General features: G+C 44.5%; 1 protein-coding gene across 7 annotated transcripts in view; it reads left to right on the plus strand.

The window, feature by feature from the left end:
* LOC117229120 (lachesin) overlaps positions 1 to 23,460 on the plus strand; it is a 593,951-nt gene extending 570,491 nt beyond the window's left edge. For all 7 annotated transcript variants that reach the window (XM_033485304.2, XM_076523789.1, XM_033485305.2 and 4 more), the window contains one exon: positions 21,691 to 23,460. In XM_033485304.2, the coding sequence (XP_033341195.1) occupies positions 21,691 to 21,800 (110 nt within the window). In that variant the 3' untranslated portion in view covers positions 21,801 to 23,460. The remainder of the gene's footprint in view (positions 1 to 21,690) is intronic.
* Positions 23,461 to 24,700: the final 1,240 nt, after the last annotated feature.

The following is a 24,700-nucleotide window of genomic DNA, read 5'->3' on the forward strand; positions in this document are numbered from 1 at the left end:
TAAGGAGGATTTACTGTATTGGCATTACATTTGACATCCGGGAACCTCGGCTTTCTACAGTTCGATGCCAAAAGTTTGCCAAGAAAAGGGTTCCTTCGTTGACAATCTCGTGTGTACAGTAACTTCTCCCTAATCGACGCTCAACTTGTACACAAAAATGGACAATTCGAAACGATGAGGTACGATCATAAATAACATTGCAGCTCGTTCTTATAATTGTTGACCATCGATGACTATAAAAACGAGCTACAAGACTCGAACGATCGTATCTCCTTTTCCCAAATTGTCCATTTTTGTCCATTTTTGTTTCCAAGGTTGTACAAGCTAAGCGTCAATTAGGAAGAATTTACTGTACATCGCGTCCATTGTCTCGGAACAAATGCGAAATTCGTCGCCACCGTGCTCAACGTCCTCGGTTTGATACAGTTCGCTCCTAGTAGTCCGGAAAGAAGCGAGTCTCTTCGACGATGAACTTCTACGTACACCGCTTCGCGCGTCTCCGCGGCTAATGCGAAATGCGTTCGCGTTCAGGGTGACACGCGGGAGCCCCCGGTTTGCGGCCGTTCGAGCCCGAGGCGTCGTAGCTCAGCGTCGCGGGAATAGATCCGGCGGAATGGAGAAAAATGTGCGTGGTCGAACGACGAGTCGGAGAGGAGACGCATATTGCCGTGGCGGACGGCGAAATCCCGTTCGCGACAGGCGTAATTTGCGGGTGATGTGTCGCCGGGTAGTCTGCGGGAGCTAATACGATTCGAAGGGAGCTTCTTCTTCCGGGAAAGAGAGCTTGCGAGGGCGGGGAACGCTCGTAAATATCGGAGGAACCGGCGAGGAGAGGGTGCCCGCAACGGAACAAGACGCGTGAAAAACGAAGGGCGAGCCGAGGAACTCTGCGGGTAATTTCCAGCGGGGAATAAAAGGGTCAACGAAGCCTGGCCGGCGCTCGGGAGAGAGCCGAGGGCGCGCCGTGATCCCCGCCGCCCACATACGTAATACACACGTCGACGGGCTAAGGCGGCCCCTATACAAATGCCACGCTTAGCCCCGGACGAGGAAAAGGGGCCGCGGTGATAAATGAATGCGTGGCTGATACTGCGCGAGCGGGAGAGCCCGGCTCGCCAGGATACCGGATCCCCGTTCCCCTTTTCCGGCCGGTAAGACCGAAGACACCTCGGAGGACGGCCCCGAGCTCCGGATCCGACGAATATATCTCGATCGCGGCTGCAACGAGATCGAACCTCGGATTCCTACACGCCGCAATGATGCCCGGAATTCGAGGCAGAGACCCGCGCGCGGGGCTCGCGTGCTTTCCTCCTCTTAGACACTCGATCCGCGTCCCGCTTCGCTCGATATTGCCCCGTCCGAGATATTTTCGACCTTCTTCGACTGCTTATTACCTCCTCCTTAAAGCATCGCGACGACACCGGCAAATTGACCGCGCGGCATTTTGCCCTCGTTCGGCGCGCTGCGACGTCTCCGCAGCGATCGTTCGCGGTTACCACGAGTTTTACGACCGTGATCGTTCCCCTTGGTAGAGAATGAAAATTTGTGTTTATTCCGAGGTTCTTTCGTTCTTTCGAATCGGAAGAAAATATTGTTCTTTCGGCGTTTGATAGGACGAATATGCTTTGTGACAGCGGCAAGATTGCTATTCATTTAATAAAATCCTACGATTTTTATTATAATGTATGCTTGAATGATGAAGTTTATTGAAAAGTGCCTCACCGAAACATTTTTATAATATCAGAAATTGTAGAAAAAGATTTAGGAAATCGGTCATTTCGACCAGATTGGTAGTTAACACTGAATCTAGCCAATCAGAATGATCAATTCCAAATTTTGTCCCTTAAAAGTCTTTATCCTGTAAAGTCTCTTTCGCAGAAAATGATCGAGCGGATATGTTAATTCAAGTATATTTTTATATAATTTTATAATTATTTTTTATAATATGATATGATATATACAGGGTGTCCCACAATTATTTTAACAGCCGAAAATGAGGGGTAGCTGAGGTCATTTGAAGTAACTTTTTCCTTTGCGAAAATGCAATCCGCGGTTTCGTTTGCGAGTTATTAACGAAAAACACTGGCCAATGAGACGAATTGGCGCGAACCATATGGTTATCGATCGGCCGAGCGGCACGTGCGTTTACCGCTGAGTTTGACAGTTGAAGGAGGGACTGTGTGCGGCGTCCGAATCAATGAACAAGTCACGGAGCATGAACTTTTGATATTTTTTTTACCACGTGACAGTGATAATTTCAAGAAAAACGCTATTCATCCTTATTTCAGAATGTCTGAAGAATGTTTACTAAATTTTCGGTCCCGAAATAATATGTAGTTTAACCGTGACAACCGTTTTAATTTTCTCACGTGTACCGTATGAAATTTGTATGCGATATGTATAGTGAAGTTTAACAATAAGCAACCCAGTCGAAGTACATAAATGATATTTGAATTTAAATAATTCCGTGTCCGAACAGAATTCAACGAACGATGCGCAAAGCTAATTTAATAAATAATAATCGCGTTAAAGGACATAAGGGATATGTTTGTTAGAGAAATATGAAGAATATTATCAATAAGAAACTCACCCATTTAGTTGTAAAATCCACTTCATGTATCCGACGGCAACGAACAGAAGGATGTCTCCGGACAGGCAATTTCAACGTTTACTTTCACTGCATTATCACTAAACACTGATCACTTATCAATAATATTTATGGACGAACTTCCCTTTGTTAATATGTATAGCTCTGAAAAGAGCAGATATTTTTATGCGACGCGTTCGAAGTTCTCACTGTTAACGACACGTATGTACCACGTTGTCGAGACGAACTGCAGAAGACTGGCACGATGGCCGACATTGTTTCGTTTTCCTACGAGCGAATTTCAACTGTTTCCCATCGAACGCGAACATTGTCAGCCATCGTGCTAGTCTTCCGCAGTTCATCCCGTTAACGCGGTATGTTTTCTTAACGATATGAACTTCGAACGCGTCGCATAAAACAATCGGCTCTTTTCAGGGCCATACATATTAACCCAGGAAAGTTGGTCCATAAATATTATTGATAAGTGATCAGTGTTTAGTGATAATGCAGTGAAAGTAAACGTTGAAATTGCTTGCCCGGAGATATCCTTCTGTTCGTCGCTGTCGGATAGAGATCAGCTTTGCAGTTCATCATACATTGTACGAGGTCCATGCACTATCCTCCTGCACACATTTCCGTGCATGAAGTGGATTTACAACTAAATGGATGAGTTTCTAATATTCTTCATATTTCTCCAACAAACATATCCCTTATGTCCTTTAACGCGATTATTATTTATTAAATTAGCTTTGCGCATCGTTCGTTGAATTCTGTTCGGACACGGAATTATTTAAATTCAAATATCATTTATGTACTTCGACTGGGTTGCTTATTGTTAATCTTCACTGTACATATCGCATACAAATTTCATACGGTACACGTGAGAAAATTAAAACGGTTGTCACGGTTAAACTACATATTATTTCGGGACCGAAAATTTAGTAAACATTCTTCAGACATTCTGAAATAAGGATGAATAGCGTTTTTCTTGAAATTATCACTGTCACGTGGTAAAAAAAATATCAAAAGTTCATGCTCCGTGACTTGTTCATTGATTCGGACGCCGCACACAGACCCTCCTTCAACTGTCAAACTCAGCGGTAAACGCACATGCCGCTCGGCCGATCGATAACCATATGGTTCGCGCCAATTCGTCTCATTGGCCAGTGTTTTTCGTTAATAACTTGCAAACGAAGCCGCGGATTGCATTTTCGCAAAGGAAAAAGTTACTTCAAATGACCTCAGCTACCCCTCATTTTCGGCTGTTAAAATAATTGTGGGACACCCTGTATTATAGTATAATATATAATATAATATAATATATATAATATATATAATATAGTATATAATATAATATAATATAATATATATAATATAGTATAATATAATATAATATAATATAATATAATGTATATAATGTAGTATAATATAATATAATATATATTATAGTATAATATATAATATAATATATATTGTAGTATAATTTAATATGTTATGATATAATATTATATTATTATTATATACTCATATATTTCAAATATTCCCAACAGAAATAACGGAAGTTCTAAATAAATTCCACCGCGATTTAGACTCGTCATAGTATAGCGTTAAGGAAGTGGTCAAGAGAACCATCGATACGTGAGATTCGTATCGAAATGCAGTTAACTCGGAGTACAGGAAGGAGCGAAAAGTATCGACGAATTAGAATCGGGTCTAACGCCGTCGAGGAAGAAAAGACGAGAGCGTCGTGTTCGGGACGCGCGAGCTGAAGAGCACTGATCGGTTCGTTCTCGTTTCCCATCCGGTTTTTTCCTCGTTCGGGAATTTTCCTGCGCCGAGAAGATTCACGGGGAAATAGTGCTGACTTAGTCGCTGCTGGTAGCGTCTGCGGCCATTAAAACAACAGCACGTTAGAAGTAACTTTAGACGTCGCAAATTGCACGTGCCACAAGTGCCGGAGCACTTTGGCGAGATCCAGCGTTCCCTCCCGCTCTCTCTCTCTCTCTCTCTCTCTCTCTCTCTCTCTCTCTTGCTCTCTGCTTTCGCGTGGAGCGATCACACCGAAGCCTCTCCATCTATCCGGCGCCGATATATAACCGATAACTCGATAACCTTCTTATTCGCTTCGACCTCGTTTCCCGAGCTCGTCGAACGTTATAACTGGCCTCGTCTTGTCTCTTAAAGCCGACGGCTCGACGACGACGACGACGAAGACGACGACGACCATCCTACGAGAAAAATGAAGGCGTCGTTGGCTGACTAGGGACGCTCCCTTTCCACTTGCTCGACGCCTTCAGACTCATGTGTGCAGCCTGCTCGCTAAGTATAGATTACTCTAGACAGTGAAACGGCCGTGGCTTTTACACGGAGACCAGTGATAAAGGGAACCACCCCTCGCTGTCTTATCGGCGTAATGCTTTTATTCCTGCGATGCCTCTTCGATTTTCTACACGGTGCAGAGTTATCCGCAGTTCTCCAACGCTAACTCGTGCCCATCGAATCGACCGATTCCACACAGATTTTGTTCTAAACTTGCCGATATCATAAAGATTCTTGTGTGGAAAATGATCGAGTATATTTCTCAATACAAGGCTACATTATTATAAAAATGGCGAATCTTGTCATTCTTATAAATGGATGACCAAAGCGTCGATCACGTAATTATATTTCTAGTCGGACGCCTGTCTGATATTATCTATGTTTATTTTTAATTTAATCTGATTTTTGGCTTCAGATTACTACTTTTCCTTCGATCACTTCACAGATACGATGTTGATAGACCGCCGTCTATAATTTTAAAAAACGGGTCGCCCGTAATAATCAAAAGTTTGGCCACTCCTGTTATAAAGCAACGCGTCTACTAACGTCGACTATAATAAAGTAACTATACTTCTAGAACCCGGTAGATTGAATGTGACAACACCTGCATGCAGGCTTATCGTTAGATCGAAGATCGTGTTCAGTTTGCACAAAGACAACCACCAATTTCGACGATCTAATTTTGAAAGTTTCATCGCACTTCGGGGAAGACAAAAATCTCATTAGTATACGAATTCTCATTAAAACCGCGCCTATTTTATCAGTCGAACTATGTAGAGTTTTCCTCAAGAAGTTCTTCCAAAAGTTATTGTAATCTGTCTGACATTTACGAGTACGGATCATATATTTAAATGAAATCGAAAGACGTTTATAATTGTTACAAGGCAAAAACAGTCGCTTCTCCACGAAGAGTATACAAGGAGTCCCAAAATTATGCTGTTTCTGGGAAATGAGAGGTTCCTGAGATGATTCGAAGTAACTTTTTCCTCGGCGAAAATGCGATCCGTGGTTTCGTTTACGAGTTATTAATGAAAAACGGTGACCAATGAGAGGAGGACTCGCCTGGCGCTAGGCGGCCGAGCCGACGGCGCCAGCGGTCGAGGCGGTCGAATCCTAGCTCAGCTGGCGCGAGACGGCCGAGCCGACGGCGCCAGCGGTCGAGCGGTCGAATCCCAGTTCCGCTGATTGGCTCGACTGCCTCGCGCCAGCTGAGCTGGGATTTAACCAGTCGACCGCTGGCGCTGTTGGCTCGGCCGCCTCGCGTCGGCCGAGCTCGCCTCTCATTAATTAACTGTTTTTCGTTAATAACTCGTTAACCATGCCTCGGAGAAAACTTTTGTAAAGGAAAAAGTTGTTCCGAATGACCTCAGGAATCTCTAATCTCCCGGAAGTATCACAATCTTAGGACACTCTGTATAATCGTTGTTCGCAGCTAAGTGGCCGAGCTAAGTGGAGATGCTATAAAAGCAGAAAGCCGGAAATTTATTTTCGGACAGCGTTCGTCGTTCCAGCATTCGCGGAGCCATTAACGACGCTCCCAGTTCGCGGTGGAAAGGCGCCCGATTCGTAGGTAGGATTTATACAAGGGACATTTCCGACAGATTTCCATTAGACGTCAATGTCGGGAGAATCGTTTTTAGCGTGGAAACGTCTACGCCGGAAACGTTTCTGTCGGCAAGGACTAGTTTCGTTAATTCCGCGAGCCAGCGGAAGTCGCAAACTGAAATTCAGTGTCGCGGAAGAAGCTTCGAAAGTAAAATTCGGTCCCGCCACGACGTCGTAAGTTTTCGTTAGGTGAAAAAAAAGGTGTCCGAGGGTCGGACAGGGCGAAAAAGCGAACCGGTGTCGTCTGATAAAAATGTTTGCCACCGGCGCGACGGCTCGGTTCGCCGGCGAACTTTTCCTTATCCTTGATTAAATTAGGGATAAGGAAGTTCGGCCGGTCGTTTTAATGGATCGGGGAAACGAGCTGCGAGATAGGGGACGGATCCGGGGAGGATCTGTTGGCCGGTCGATCTCGATCTTCCTCACACTGGAAATTCCCAGCAAGAAGAGAATAAATCTGCGGAATCTCGAGCATAATCGAGCATCGATTAAGAGCACACGAAACACATTAGCGTGATGCTTCCGGCCCGATCTCGACTCTGCCAAATATTCTTTCGTTGCTTTGTATCGTATCGGAGCCTTCGCGCTATGCGCGCCGTTCCCGTTCCATGCCGGAAAAGGTCAGGCTCCGATCAAACTCAAAGAATATTTTAGCGACGATATTTCGTTTTAGCGTAGGTCCATCGGCGAATATTTTTACAGCTAACACGCAATGTAAAGAAACTTTCTGCGATATAAAATTCTTTTATTTTGTATGCGTGTGTGTTCGTTACTTTATATCATATATATATATATATAGTTATTACCGTGAGATTTATTTAACTGTGAAATTCGTTTAAAGAGATACATTTTTCGTAAAGTTTGTAACTCGTAACAACGTCAATCGATTTCGATGGAATTTTCAGTACGCGTACAAGTTACTGGGATCTACAAGGCGCATTTTTTTAATTTTCGTCGCGGGCGCAGATAAAACAGTTGAAAAAGAAACGCGAGATTTTTATTCTTTCGACGTTCCTAGTAATAGTAAAATTGAAAAACATAGGCATTTATCATGTATCATTGCACAGTGAATTAGTCTCTCTATCATCTTCAAAAAATTCAAGCGATTTAGTCCAGTTTTGAAACAGTTGTACCATTTGAAACGGTGTCCACATACATTTGTCTGACAGTGTATATACAGAGTGTCATGTAACCGGTGACACGACCGGATAGGCGCTGATTCGCCGTCCAAAAATAAGTCGAAAATATAGAATAAATTATTTTCATCAAAGGCTCTATTTTCTACAGAATCTAGGTTGAAAAAATAATGCCATCGAAGAAGAACGAAGTGGCGCGGCACTGGCCATAAAATACAGTAAATTCTCCCCAATCTTTCTCGAGCTTGTAAACAAAAATGGGCAATTTGGGAAGAGGCGATGCAATTATTCGAGCCTCGCAGCTCATTTTTATAGTCGCCGATTGTCAACAATTATAAAAACGAGATCAAAGATCAAATAACAATAACAATAATATCGTAATAATTATTATCAACAATAATCTTTATTTACAAGCCGAAGGAAAATTAGGGAGAATTTACATTACGCGCCGCGCGAACTCGACGCATCCTCCAACTCAGCTTCCTCGAAAACGAAGCCTTAAATGAAGAAACGTTATTCTTTTTAATCGACTTATTATTTGACGTTGCATCAGCCCCTGTTCAATTGTGCCATCAGTTTTACATGGCATCCTGTATACTATTGGGTTGGCAACTAAGTAATTGCTGATTTCAGTTATAGATGTCTCTCACTCCCATTCTTATGATATCCGTAAATGTTATATTATAAGATTATTATTATTGTTAAGGAGAATTTACTGCATCTCGCATTATATTGGGTTTGCAACTAAGCAATTGCCGATTTCAGTTATAGATGTCTCTCACTTCCATTTTTATGATATCCGTAAATGTTATATTATAAGATTATTATTATTGTTAGGGAGAATTTACTGCATCTCGCATTATATTGGGTTGGCCGTAAATATTATATTATAAAATTATTATTATTATTATTATTATTATGTTATTTTTTATTATCCGTGAATGTTAGCAACTGGACAAATTGAATGCAGCGGTCAAGGAAAAGCGACCAGAATTGGTCAATCGTAAACGTGTCATTTTCCAGCAGGACAATGCTAGGCCGCACACGTCTTTGTCCACTCGGCAAAAATTCATGGATATTGGTTGGAAATCGATGTTACACCCACCATATATCCCTGATCTCGCGCCATCGGATTACCACTTATTTCGATCCCTGGACAACTCCCTTCGTGGTAAAACTTTTAACGACGACGACACTGTAAAATCTCACTTAACTCAGTTTTTGGCCGAAAAGGATCAGACTTTCTACGAGCGTGGAATTTTCAAGTTGTCAGAGAGATGGCAAAGGGTCATCGAACAAAATGGAAAATACATTACAGATTAAACTTCGTTCCAAGTAAAACAAAATTTTTTATTTCATCGAACAAATCGGCAATTATTTAGTTGCCAACCCAATATATTTGGCCGGACCGAGACCGGAGCGGGAACGCATCACGGTAGCGCGTTTCGGCCCCAGAAGCGTGCGAAATATTTCCGCAGGAGTTCGAACAACGGAATCGGTGGCGGTGCGCGTAAATAGAATTTTTTCGGTATCGCTCGGTTGCTTCTCCATCGGGCATCCGTCGGATCGGCGGGAATGTTAACAGCGGCCGTGAACGCGGCTCGGTATCGTTGAAAACGGCAAACATTTTGTGCCGGCGCTCGGCGGATGCCGCGCGATCGATTCAGACTCGCGGGTAAGTCCGCGCCTGAATGGCCGGCTCGATGCCGGTACAATAACAAATAGGCGACTCGCGGTACACCGTCATCGAAAAATCACCGCGCCGACACCTGTCGATATCGCGTCGTTACATTAAAATTCACCGGCACGCGTCCCGGGATTAACCGTCGCGGCGTCGGCGACGGCGTCGGCGACGGCGGCCGCGGAATCTTCGTCGAAACTCGCCTCTCGAAATCACGTCAGCCGGCTTCGGCCGGCTTCGTCGCCTCTTATTTTTTCGTCCCCGTCGCCCGATGCACAACTTCCTGCGACGAGGCGGTTGCACGCCGCGGATCGTCGCCGGGCGAAATTGCAGCCAGTAGAAAAATATCTCGCCGCGGCGCGACGCGCGGAATATTAAATCTGACGTTTACGCTGCGAATGGAAAATATTGGCGCCGCGTAATGTCGCCGCGTGACGTAAGTTCCCGATTGTGTCGCCGCGCGATCAAAATGCATCGACGTCCTCGCCGCGGCGAAATACAAAGAAAATAGGGGCTCTCTTTTGCAAACCTAACCAACCCTAACGCAAACAGGATGAAGGAGGCGATCGATCGCGGAACGCGCTCTCACGGAGGATACAAATCTCGGGAAACCGGTTACACCGTGGCGGCGCTCTCGCCGCGCGTTTTATCTGTTCCGTCGAGCACAGCGAAATGGAACCTCGATAAGAAAATACGCGCCCGTTCATTTCCAGTGGGCGAACGGCGAAGCGAACGCGGGGAAAAAGTCACCGCGCGATTCGCGTTATGTAAATATTGGGTTGGCAACTAAGTAATTGCCGATTTGTTCGATGAAATAAAAAATTTCCTTTTACTTGGAACGAAGTTTAATCTGTGATGTATTTTCCATTTTGTTCGATGACCTTTTGCCATCTCTCCGACAACTTGAAAATTCCACGCTCGTAGAAAGTCTGATCCTTTTCGGCCAAAAACTGAGTTAAGTGAGATTTTACAGCGTCGTCGTCGTTAATAGTTTTACCACGGAGGGAGTTGTCCAGGGATCGAAATAAGTGGTGATCCGATGGCGCGAAATCAGGGCTATATGGTGGGTGTAACATCGATTCCCAACCAATATCCATCAATTTTTGCCGAGTGGACAAAGACGTGTGCGGCCTAGCATTGTCCTGCTGGAAAATGACGCCTTTACGATTGACCAATTCTGGTCGCTTTTCCTTGACCGCTGCATTCAATTTGTCCAGTTGCTAACATTCACGGATAATAAAAAATAACATAATAACGCTACCTGAGCGCGGCGGCTAGCAAAGTAAAACATCTGCTTTCCTAATCCTCTAGCGGGTCGGACGAAACGTTTCCCTCACTCTTCCCTGTCTCCCTAACATGGCATCATAACTGCCAAAAAAGTATTATCCACGGCCGTGTTAACAGTTGAATAAAGTTGCCTGTTTATATTTATATTTTTTTATATTATAGTATATATAATATAGTTTATATTATATAATATATAATATATATATTATATATATTAGTATATATATATTACTATATATTAGTATATATTATATATATATATATATATATATATATATATATATATATATATTACCATATATTAGTATATATAATATATAATATAGTTTATATTATAGTAATACTAAAAGCAGAATAAAGATCGCACGTTCTCATTTACCACGAACCGCCAAAATAATAGTAATAATAACAATTTTATAATATAACATTTACGGATATCATAAAAATGGGAGTGAGAGACATCTATAACTGAAATCGGCAATTACTTAGTTGCCAACCCAATACATGTTGCTAGGAATTTGCGAATAATATGCGGGCTACTTACTTTCATTCGTCGACGCGATATTTGCGAAGTGGGGAGGGGGAAGACCGGTCAAGGACGACTTTGAAAGGAGATTGGCGCTGTGCGTTTTTAAAGAACCGTGTTGACGTTTGCGTGACCTTCGTGGAAAAATTAATAGTTTTGGTGGCATGCGATGTCTAGACCGCGCATTTTATGCGTTTATGACAAACATTGTATGGGTCAAATATAAAATTAAAATGACAGGTTCGAAAAATTTAAGGATTTCGTTACATTAATTTCTATTATTACGATTCTATTAATCACGATTATTGAAAGAGAAAGAACATTTTTATCTAATTTATGTTTCTCACAGTTGACTTGGATAATTCTTATCTTGCATAAAGGTCCAAAGTCTAGCGACGACAAGACTGTGGGTCTTCATGCAAAATAAAAATGTTTTAAGTAAACTGTATTCAATGTAAATTAAATTAGAAAGGCACTCTTTTCTTGTTAATAATAATATAAATAATAAATCGAGAAGAATGTAGAAAGATCCTTAAATTGTTCAAATATCTATACGGTTCGATATTTTTTCTGGTCATTTTTCTCATAACTCCACAGTCTAGCAATGATCCACCACGTAGAAATAATTTCAGCCAATAAGGAGTAAAAGTCGCTAAAAAACGGCGCAAGAAATTCCGCTAAAAATGCAAAAATTCAACCAATTTCTTTGCTAAATAGCTGTCTGCATTGTAAAAACCGCAGAACGCGCTTGAACTCGACCGACGCAAACAGCTGCTATAAAGACAATAGTTCATGGATCGTGATCGATCTCGGCATCACAACTCAGTATAACGACTTACGTACAAAAACTTGTTGCGATCCACTCTGACTGCAGGACTTTGAACAATAATTTCTTCCAAATACAGTAATTTCTCCACGAGTGTCACAATTTTGCTGTTCCACGAGTGTCGCGGTGCTATTGCTACGCTTATGCGATCTGTCGATTTTCTCGCTACGCCGATGCGAAGGTTCGTCGGAGTCAGTTAAGCGTATGATGCGGCACGTGCCGCGGCTCCTTTGACTCGAAATTCCCGGAAGGCAACTCGTGATACAATAACATAACATTTTTAATATATATTCTAACATTTTAAAACTGAATTTATTTTTAAACATATCGTCGATAGCTTTCTGATTAAAATGAGACCAAACACGATATAGTTTGGACAGATATTTCTGATTACGTAAAATCAATCACGATGTAATTGAATAAATGTGGTCTAAAGCATGTCTTGCTTGGTATCATTTTAATTGGAAAAATCTGACCAATATATTTCTTTTTCTCCGTATAAATCAGCAATCTGAACCATGAGTTGGTGTCCATTTTACGCGTAGCCCAGATACATATAGCGTGATGAGATTTTTTTTCTATTAAAAGACTTAAAACTTTATCTAAGGTTAATTGGCCATTTTCGTTTTAGTCTCATGTTGTCCAGTTTCTATATATAAGATTAAATAAGATTCTTGATAAGCTTAAGATTCTTGATAAGATTCTTGAGTGGCTTGGTAAGCGGATTTCCGTGTCTGTCGAGTGGATAAATATATTAATAAAATTATTCATGTATAAAAGATTAGAAAGAAAAAAGTTATGTCATTGATATTATTCTAGCATTACAATATATTCATAGTAATGTACACTGGCATGCTGGCCACTGCCTTTCCAAGTAGATTCGTTCTCTCTCTCTCTCTCCCTCTCTCTCTCTCTCTCTCTCTCTCTCTCTCTCTCTCTTTCTTTGTCCATCTCTCTCACGAAATGTCGGCAACCACAAAGCCTCGAAGAATCATATCTCACGGCCCCTAGAAATACACTTTCAATTTCGACTCGGCGCCGCTCGTGAAGAAATTACCGTACTTTGTACAGATAACGTACACCGGAAAACGGAGAGCGAAGCGCTGAATGCAGATTTAAGGGCTGCTAAAGCAGAAGATCTGGGTACAAATTTCGGTGACTACGAGCTTCGTAAAAATCGACGAAATCCTGAAATAGAGTATGCGAAATCTCCGACGGGATCCGTCGTTCGACTGACAGGCACCTTGCAGGGAGGCCAATCGGCCGACGACAATAATCGCGGCAATAAACGCGCTCGACTGGTTCGTTCGATTCTCGAATCGGCGCGGATTGCTTCTACGCTTCTCGACGTCGCGCCGCGCCGTGGTCTCGTCGATATCCCCGGCATTAAAATTCACCGCGGCGCGCACCGATTTAGCGGGAACGTTCGACGTCGCGTCTCGTCTCTCTATCTGGTAGCGTCGAGTTAACACGGTTCCCCAGGATTGTTACGTCGGGCCCGCGGCCACGAGAAATACGTAATTCCGGCGGGACCCGGAGCGCCAATAATAGGTCGCGCCCGCCTCGTCGCGGGCCGATATTTCAAGCGACCGGGCGGCGAGCGGACACGGGCCGCGCCACGGGCCGTGGGTCATTTTATTTCGCGATAGGGGAACGCTTGACTCCTCGTCGTTCTTACCGGCTGACATATTGGCCGCGATACCGAGTAATCCGTAACTCGGGCTCGTGTCCGCGATAAGAGCCGGTTGGCCCGTCTTCCCCTTTATTTTCTTGCGTCCCCTCGTTTCCCTGCCGTCCAACCCTCCCCACTCCTCCTCCCTCGCGCTCCACAGTCAACTTCTTTTTGTCTCTTCCGCTATTGCGTTTTGTTCCCGGCTCCGCGCTCTCGAACTCGATGCTTTTCTCGTTTCGTCTCTTTGCGCTTTTCGTTCCCTCTCTTTGTCCCCCTCTCTTTTCCCCCCACCCCGCTCTTTGTTCCGCCCGCGTATCCCGGTTTCTCGTTCTCTTTTACAACGCCGAGGCACCGGTAAGTGCCCTCCCCTCCACGTCCACGCTCCCGCAGCCGGCAATATATTTTTCAGACGGCGCGGCGCGACGCGACTCGGCAGAACCTGACGCGCGGATCGACGATAAATCGGACCGTGGCCGTGCAAATAAACATCTTGGCAACGGTCTTTGTGCGGGTCGCCGGTGCCAATCGCGGCGGCGATCGCGGTCCGCCGCGCAATTTGAAATTTTTCATCGGCCGCGATACCGATTCGTAATTCCGCGCCGCGACCAAGGAGACGCGACCGATATCTCGGCGACTCAATGAATCCGTTCGACGTTATTTACGTCGATACACCGGTCTCTCTCTCTCTCTCTCTCTTTTTATCTCGCTCTATCTCGCTCGCTCTCGCTCTCGCTCTATCTCTCTCGCGCGCACACCGTATCGACCGAAAAGTCGCCGGATTATTTATAACTCTATTTCGCCGTGGTCCAACGAACACCGGATAAATATTCGTTGTAAATTAACGCGTCGACTGCCGCGGTAAATTCTCGTGACTATCCATTCGCGCGTGGACCATGTTACCGCGTTTATTAGCATGTTTGTTTCTCCCGCGATATAATACACGTCTACCTCGTTAAAGATCCGTTATAATTGAACCGCGAAATTCCGGTAGAATTTGCATTTTTACGGTCCGCAGCCTTGGAACTGCTGATAGCACCGTTTTATTCGCGAAAGTATTGTTTGCCTCGGTGGCCGGGAATCGCATTAAAAAGTTACGCCCGCCGGTGATGTATCAGGATAATATAGCGAATCAGGTCGACGTATAGTCGGAAGGGTAGAACGGAGGTTGGTTTGTCGACGGGATAAAGTGAAACGCCCGGCGACCTACGGGCTGCGAGGAGTGGAACGAGGATGCCTCTCGGCCGGACAGATTTAGCGGGTTCGTACGCGGTCGAATAAGTAGAACAGGCGCGACTTGTCATCGGAATTGAGGTAGAAGAGAGGTATAGTAAATTCTCCCTAATTTTGTGCTTCAGCTTGGAAAGAAAAGTGGACAATTTGAGAAGAAGGGGTACGATTATTCGAGCCTTGTCGCTCTTATTTATAATTCTTGGCAATCGGTAACTAAATTAACCCTTTCGCTACTACGGGCCACTATAGTGGCCCTCCATAAGATGTCACTGAGGTACTACGGGCCACTATAGTGGCCTTTCGTATGATGCCACTGAGGTACTACGGGCCACTATAATGGCCCTCCATTAGATGGCACTGAGGTACTACGGGCCACTATAGTGGCCTTCCATAAGATACCGCTGAGGTACTACGGGCCACTATAGTGGCCCTCCATAAAATGCTATAAGATGTCACTGAGGTACTACGGGCCACTATAGTGGCCCTCCATAAGATACCACTGAGGTACTACGGGCCACTATAGTGGCCCTCCATTAGATGGCACTGAGGTACTACGGGCCACTATACTGGCCCTCCATAAGATGCCACTGAGGTACTACGGGCCACTATAGTGGCCTTTCATAAGATGCCACTGAGGTACTATGGGCCACTATAGTGGCCTTCCATAAGATGCATTATATTGCATAATGTTTTATTTCCTCTCATATTGTAAATTAAAGAGCGCATGCTAAGACGTTATAAATACCCTGGAATACCCTTTATTTATAAATACCCTTAGGAGAGAAATTTTTTCGTACGAAAACATTCAAGCAGCTTGGGTTCTCCGCCGCGGTACTCCCGCTGACGATCGGCGTCGCGTAGCGTGCAGTGATGTCGCGGCGCTCCGTTCAGCGGAAGTACCGCGGTGGAGAACCCGCCCGTAGCGAAAGGATTAAGGAAAATTCACAGTATATCTCCCATTTGTTCCGAAGCAATGAGCATGGTATGCATTCGAGTTCGTCACTGGAGATACTCCTTTCTTTTCAAACTACAGTAAATTCTCTCCAATTGTCTGTAAACTTGTACACACAGAAATGACAATTTGGGAGGAGGAAGTACGATTATTCGAGCATTACGGCTCGTTTTTATAATCGCCGATTGTCAACAACTGTATTCCCAAATTTATTTCATTATTATTTATTCCCATTATTCCCAAATTGCTCATTTTTCTGCGTCTAATCTGAGCGTCGATTAGGGAGAATTTAGTGTACTGGGACCAAACTGTAGCAAACCAAGGTTCATGGATGTTGAACACAGTGTCAATGTATCTCTCATTTGTTCTGCTGCAATGAACACGATATCTATATGTATAGTAATACCTCTCTAATTGACGTTCAAATTTTGCACAATTTTTGGGAGGAAAGAGGAAATTTGGGAATACAGTTGTTGACAATCGGCGACTATAAAAACGAGTCGCAAGGCTGGAATAATCGTATCTCCTTTTCCCAAATTGTCCATTTTTATGTACAAGTTATGGTTCAATTAAGAAGAATTTACTGTAACTTGTTATTCTTCGACACGAAATATAGACGACCTATACAGCGTGTCCCAAAATTATGGTACTTCCGAGAAATTAAGGATTCCTGAGATCACCGGAAGTAACTTTTTCCTTAGCGAAAATATAATCCACGGCTTTAGGTGCGAATTGTTAATGAAAAACAGTGGCCAATGAGAGAGGCAAGCTTACCTTTTTTTTGTTAATAAGTCGTAAACATTGCATTTGCGCTAGAGAAAAGATTGCTTCAAATGGCCCGAGGAATCGCTCGTTTCCCAGAAGTACCATAATTTTGGGACACCTTGTGTAGTCGAAAAAAGTAGGATCGAGATGTATCCTGATCGGCTATCCTGCGTGGAGATAGCCTGTGGTCAGACAAGTAGAATAAGACCGATATCGGATCAGACAAATAAAATCGAGACAGCCTCTGCGATCGAAGAAGTAGAAATAGGGACTGCAAACGATAAGACAAATAGTGTAATGTGATCGTGGTTAGACAAGTAGAATCACGGATTTTATGCGTTTATGACAGATATGAGTTGAGATACGAAACAGTGAAAATAGTGAAAACATTTAAAAGAATTCGAGATAATTATTGTTGCACTGTTTTCATCTCGTTCAAATGATTAAAAAACGAAATCAATGTCCATGTAGATCCTGTATCGTATAATTAGTGCAGACAAATTTGATTTCGTTCTTCATTGATTTAATAAATTCCATAAATTGATTTAATAGATTCCATAAATTACTTCATGATAAGAAAATAAAAGACGTAAAGTCTGAAATCAGTTTTCCTAAAAATAGCAGAATAATGTACAGTTACTCATAACATTGTGCGTGCGCCTTTTAAAACGCAATAACTTTCTTAAAACTGGACTAAGGGACTTGATTTTCTTTTTTTAGGTGATAGAGAGACTAGTCTACTAGACTGGAAAGTTTTTTTTAAATTTTGCTATTACCTGAAATTCAAATTTTCGGCACGTATATAAATTAAATATAAATTAAATTTTTGTTATAGGCTCGAATAAAAAAGCTAAAAACGAGAGTTCTTTATTTTCTGTTTCGCCATCCCAAGTAATAGCAAAATCGTAGTAATCGTCTAGTAGACTAGTTCCTCTAAAAAAAAATTCATCTAAAAAGAATTCAAGCCTTAAAAATTGCCTTTTAAGAGGTGTACGCTCAATTTTGTCGCATCGAAGCCAGGTAGGGACGAGGGTTGAAAGCGTTGAAATCTCGAATTACGTGCCTCCGGTGATCTTGGTGCCGATCACCGGTGACCCGATGGCATTGAGCGCGTTAAAAAGTACCGGTTCCCGCGGGAAGCCGACAAATTCGCCGACTTATCGACGCAAATGAGACGCGCCGGGGAACGCGGGGGGATGGAAGAACTCGTCGTCTCTCTGCGGGAGAATCGTGGCTCTTGTCGCCCCACGGCGGGAAGCCGGGACAGAGAGGGCGGATATAAACAGAAATACGAAGGGACTCGCTGTCAGGTTGACAGGTAATTCACGGCACAGATGGCAGGGGGGGCTTCCTCCCAGGCAACTTTGATTTCGTGACCCTTCGACGAGACTGCCGCGGGACTCGAGCGGGAAAAGTTCCCGGAGCCGCGACGGCTCGCGTCGCCTCCTTTCTCTCTTCTCCCCCATTTAAATCGAATCGCGCGTATCACGCCGCCGGGAAGAGAGAGAGAGAAAAAAAAGAGAGAGCTAAATGCTCGATGCACACCCGACGGGGAACGAAATGAAATTCCTAAAGGAGATACGTTCGACGCGGGAGCGTCTTGCGCGTCGCGACGCCTCGCGCCGCTGTCAAAGAGATCACTTAGCGAGATTACGCGAGATCGATGTTTGCCGACGTTCTTTAATTCTGCGAAACGAAGCTCGGCGCCGGCCGAACTGGGACGCGGAACAATTGAAATTGTTTCGCCCGACCTTCTCGTAGGCAAGTTCTTTCATCGATTCGCGTCACGGTGTTCACGCCGCGCGTGCCGTTAACAAGCTGGTCACGGCCTTGCTCGGATCAAACGCTATGGAAATACGCTCTATGGAGAATAAGCTCTATGGTAGCTCTAATAATAAGCTCTACGGAAGTACGCCGATGGTCGCAATTTCAAAAAATACCAGTCGACGCATTCGTTGAACTGTAGCATATGGGATTTGTGTATTTGTCAGAAAAAACATCGCGAAGACAAATCCTGCGGACTCGAAGAAATTATGCAATTTGAAACAGGAGCAATTCGAAGCATCAACGGTCGGAACTTGAAGCGGCGATCTTCCTTACAGTCACAGATTTTAGCGAAGCAAGTCGGGTCTAGATACAACGTGGCTTCGACGTCGTATCATCACCTATTATTTTTACTACTGTGTGTAGACCGTGTCCCAAAATTACGGTGCTTCCGGGAAATGAGGAGTTCTTGAGGTCATTTGTAGCAACTTTTTCCTTTACAAAAATTGTCTCCGACGCATCGTTAACGAATTATTAACGAAAAACAGTTACCAATGAGAGGCGAGCTTCGGCTGACGCGAGGCGGCCGAGCTAACAGCGCCAGCGGTCGAATCCCAGCTCAGCTGGCGCGAGGCGGCCGAGCCAATCAGCGGAACTGGGATTCGACCGCTCGACCGCTGGCGCCGTTGGCTCGGCCGCCCGCGTCATCCGAGCTCGCCTCTCGTTGGTCACCGTTTTTCGTTAATAACTCGTAAACAAAGCTGCGGATTGCATTTTCACAAAGATAAAAGTTACTTCAAATGACCTCAGGAAACCATCATTTCCGAGAAATACCATAATTTTGGGACTAAATTTATTACTACTGATTTATTACCATTATTATTTATCACTAATTTATTACTTTATATTAGACACGTAGTTGCATCCACGAATTCACGACCCACATATTTAACCGGATCGGGAACAGCGCGTGTTTCGGCCCTGATGCTTGTTTCTTGCGAGAATAGATGATCTCTTCGAAGTCGGAGATCCGAGCTTTCGGGAGAGGAGAAGCACTGTTCGGGATTCGGAAATATTCATATCGAGTCCCTGGTGAACCGATGGAGAATAAGTCGGCAAGCTGGTTGGCTAAGATAGCGGGAAGACAGGGCAGAGTTTTTCCGTGAGAGGCGTCGCCTCGCGTCGCTTCCCCGAAGAGAGCGCGAGGAAATTTCGGGGCGGCGGCGACGCCGGAGGAGGAAACACTCGGCCGGCGCGTCGCGACGGATCGGGCAAGGATGTATTTATAGGAAAACCAATGAGCTCCCGACGTAGCTTGAGCGAGCGCAGATCAGAGATAGCGCGGAAGGGAACACCCGTGGGACTTTAGACGAAAAGTTCCGCTCGCGAAACTGCTCTCCCGCTTATACGAGTTTTACCCTCGGCAAGTTTTCGCTCGCCGGCGGAGACGCTCCACGTATGCTGCCTGTATGCGGCAAGTATTTCGAAAATGTGCTCTCTTAAATGTTAATCTAAATTCTGAACGCCGCGCGGCAAACTTTCGCCCGCGCGGCGAATCCTTTAGAGAGAAAAAAAAAAGGAAGAACGACCGAAGAATGTTCGAGCGGCTGCGAGAGCGGCGGCGTTCCGCGAGACCGAAGCACGATTGATCTACCGTGATCCGCGAAATATTTCGAACGACACCGGATCCGATTCGGTCGCCTAATTACGGTAATGCGATTTCGGAATTAGACCCAGTCGCGCGACCGGCTCCGTCATTAATGCGCGCGGATTTAACAGTGAGCCAATGACGAGCCGCTTGCACGCTCGATCATCCGGGTAACCGCGATTCCATCGTTCCCGAGGCACTTTCGAGGAGTAATTCAGTTTTTGGGACGTCGTGGCTACCGCGCGAGGTCGCTTCGACAATCTAATATGATCGCAGAAAGCATGCGAAATAAATATTTGCCAAGACAATGGGAGAAAGATGCGAGAAACAGAAATGAAATAGAAATTAATTTGTTTCTTTCAATCATTATAATAAACTGAAAGTAGTGTAACTGGATTGTTAAATTCTTCTTACGTGTTCACAATTTTTTCTGCCAGCTACACGCTTCTTTTGTCATAAACGCATATAATCCACAGTCTAATAATTAGTACTTCGACGATTAAAAGAGAAGTCATTAACATCGTGTGATGTTCGCAAGTTGTGAATTCACGAATTCACGTTTTAGAGAAAGAGAACTTAAGCTGCTAGTTGTAAAACGCAACGTAGATTAACCCCTTGTACTGCGATTTCTTTCACAGTTTATTATCTATTAACAATAATTTCTCTGCTAGGGCGTTTCTTGTATGACTTTGATTCATTTCATTCCTAGATTTTGATGACTGAAGAATCAAATTTTGTTTCGAATTAGAAGAAATGTAATCTATAAATCTAATGCATATCGTCATCATGAGTTTAACTCGTTATTATTTTACAAAGGGTTAATACTATTGAACTGCGCAACATTTCTAATAATAATAATAATAATAATAATATAAAATAATAATAAAACCGTGCACCGATGGAATAAAAAATACTTGCGTATCTGTGAAAACTGCACTATGATATTTACAATGATTTTAAGTTTATTGTAAGAAGAAATATAATAATTAGACGTTATGCAAATTCTCATCTTCGCACGCGATATTACAAAATTAATATAGAATTAAAGAAAGATTCCCTTCCTCAACTGAAAGATCATTATTATTAGACCTTGTTAATTTACATATTTCGTTGCATCTTAAAAATCTGCACATGCCATAAACGCATAAAAATCCGCAGTTCAATAACAATAAATATCGAAACACAAAGGAGAGTAAAAACTTATTTGCAATAATGATGGTAATTAAAACGATGATGTCTAAATCTGATTCACCGGTCATACAGACCAGAAGCATCATAAAAGAGTGAAAACACTGCAGAAACGATTTAAACGCTGGAAAGAAAGAAATGGTCGAAGAGCATTTGCCGCGAGTGTGCACAAAGTTGCACGGCGCACGCGAAAAACTCAGAGAATGCCCGGCACAGTTAGAGCATCGATCGCGAACGCTTTGATTCTATCGGTGGAACATCGAAGTTCCAGTGCATCGCGATGCATTACCGGTTCCCGCAGCCAAATTCCCATTCACCGACACGCACAGGCACGAGCTTACGGCATCACGCATCAACCGCAACACGCGCGCGCGCGCGTGGGGCCCGCGACTTTTTACCGGAGCGGCTTGGTGCAGCGCTGCGCGGCGAGCAGCGCGGCACTTAGGCGTTGCATATGCACGCGAGGTATCCGGGAGTAACGCGGAAAATGCATTTCTGTTTCAGGGAGCGCGTACATCATCAGGTGGAGTGCCCCGCAGCTGATGGTCGTGGCGGTGCAGTACATCCTCACGGGGCCCTACATGCCCCCTTACGTGGCCCAGACGGCCAATTAGGGCACCGGCTAGCAGGATCACGGAAGTCGCGAGCCGTGTTCGTCCAGGACACTCCATCGTGTCCTCGCGAACCGACGGAGCTGCATACGAACGGACGATGCGCCGGCCCGGCGCGGTGCATTCTCGGCGCGCCGAGCGCGTTGCGTCGACGACACGCGGTAAAAAAAACGCGCGCGCGGAAATTTCGAGGGGATATTTCGCGTCCGGGGCGATCGACGCGGTGGAAATTTGTGCGCTTTTATGCTAGCGGGAATCTCGACGCGGGGTGTCGAATCGAACGCGCGTTTTCGTTGCATCGGTCGACGTAATCGGTCGCGTTTCGATTCGTTCGGATTCGCGCGAGACCGCATCGACTTCCACGACGACGTTCACGCGTTCGGGGGAATTTCGTTGGTGCTTCGGCGGGATTTAATGGCCCACGTTGATCGTCGACGAGGAGAGACCGATCTGATAGCCTCCGTATGAAATTCGCGCGGATTGACAGTTCGACCGCGGTCACGTTTCACGGCAGCAGACGAAATTATTTGCCGAGGTCGGCGGATACCTTTAATTGGATTGTTAATCGCAATCGAACATTAATTAGGGTAATTGAATTACGGATCGGATGCCGCTGGATTACGGGCTTAATTAGTATCGGATATTTATTGTGAGGCGAATTATCTTGGTGAATTATTTGTGGGAAGTAATGATGTATGAACGCCGCGTTCCATCGCCCCCACTCCCCCCCTTCCCCGCCCAGGCCGTACGCTAATATAACCGCGTGACGTTTCGACGCGATTGCCGCGGCTAATCGCGATCCACCGTTCGAACGAACGAGTCTTCGTGACGGACCGATACGGGATCTGAGGGCGACGGAACGGTCGCGTGCAACTTCGAACGCGGACCCTCGAAACAGACACGATGTTATGGGAACGAGCAGGTACGACGGAGAACTTTTTCCAATGCACACCGCTACCCGCCGCGCAAATTTATGCGATCCGCATGCTACGCTGGCCACGCGAGTCCACTCTTTTTTATACTTTTATAACCCGTCTCGTGACGTAAGATCGATCCGTTAATGGCTCGACGAACGAAGTCGCAGGCTGTCTCCCGTGCGAAACGAGAAAACCGAGCGACGAAGAGACTTGAGAGACTTGTACTCAAAATATCCTGACTCAGCCGTAAGAGATGTTCCCCTCTCCCTCCCTCCGGATGGAAGGATGCGCAAACTTCGAAACTATGGTGCATATATCTCGAGCCATGGAGAAACCATAGTCGCCTGGTGGGGCTATCCGTGTGCGAAGCACTATCGGAAACGTCAGCCAACGAAACTTACTCCGCAAGCCAAGCTCTCGCTGCCCTTACTCTTTCGTGGCTTCGGCTCTTCGCCTGCTGACTACACTCGTCGGCTTGCAAACCACCGAAGACCGCCTGTCCGCGAAAGATCTGGCCCGTGGTGCGCGATTTACACCACGGCTATCGTCGTCGCACGTCGTTGCATTCGACCAACGCTGGAATCGAGCTTCGAGAAATTGTAGGATTTTCCGGCTAAGCTGGTCGAAGCGAAAGCTGTACGTCCGCGACGATAATTAGTAGATGCTAATTGAGACAGAAAGGTGATTGGGGGAATCGAAGAACTATCGGAATTTGGACAACGGAAAAAAAGGACTATCGGAAAACTTTGGACAACGATATGTAATCTGATTGTTTTGCTTTTAGGATTCTTGCCGGTTAAATCGAAAGCAAAATGTCGAAAGATCTCGGCGAAAGTTTTATTCGGAAAGATGCGACTTGAATTTTGCTTATCGTCGCGATGCATCGTCCAATCGCGAAGCATTGTTATTGAGCTGTTGCAAAGTTAATCTATTAAGTGAGAATGGTTGCTCCGAATGCATTAGGCTGAATATAAAGCCCTAAACCCATGACAAAAATGAGTAGCTGCTAATTGAGACAGCAAAATGATTGGGGGCGACGAAAAACTATCGGAATCGAAGACCTTGGACAAGGATCTGTAATCTGATTATTCTGCTTTTTAGATTCTTAAGCATTGCCGGTTGAATCGAAAGCAAAAATTCGAAAGATCTCGGCGAAAGTTTTATTCAGAAAGTTGCGACTTGAATTTTTCATATCGTCGCGATGCGTCGTCCAATCGCGAAGCATTGTTATTGAGCTGTTGCAAAGTTAATCTATTAAGTGAAAATGGTTTCTCCGGATGCATTAGGCTGAATATAAAGCCCTAAACCCATGACAAAAATGAGTAGCTGCTAATTGAGGCAGCAAAATGATTGGGGGCGCCGAAAAACTATCGGAATCGAAGACCTTGGACAAGGATCTGTAATCTGATTATTCTGCTTTTTAGATTCTTAAGCATTGCCGCTTGAATCGAAAACAAAAAGTCGAAAGATCTCGGCGAAAGTTTTATTCGGGAAGATGCGACTTGAATTTTGCTTATCGTCGCGATGCATCGACCAATCGCGAAGCATTGTTATTGAGCTGTTGCAAAGTTAATCTATTAAGTGAAAATGGTTTCTCCGGATGCATTAGGCTGAATATAAAGCTCTAAACCCATGACAAAAATGAGTAGCTGCTAATCGAGACAGCAAGAAACATGCGAAAGCAATTGGTTAAGTAGATTTTGAGATACGATAGTCACCATTTTGAAAAAAAAGAACATACTTTCGAGAAGAACTTCATAAAATTTCAAGTTTTGCACACCAATACCGAGCATTCATATGTATATCGTGAAACTGTAACTTTCTAAATTCTAAGAATTCAGACAGAAGATTTTGCGGACGTAGCTCCGAGCCTATGTTCTTCGAGAGATCGCGACAGCTAAATTAGCAGCACGGTTCCTGGAATAAATACCAAACAATTCGAAGATTAACCTATTGGCTAACTGGTTAGATTAGCAGCACGGTTCC

This window comes from Megalopta genalis, chromosome 7, assembly GCF_051020955.1.
Source record: "Megalopta genalis isolate 19385.01 chromosome 7, iyMegGena1_principal, whole genome shotgun sequence".
Taxonomy (NCBI): Eukaryota; Metazoa; Arthropoda; class Insecta; order Hymenoptera; family Halictidae; genus Megalopta; species Megalopta genalis.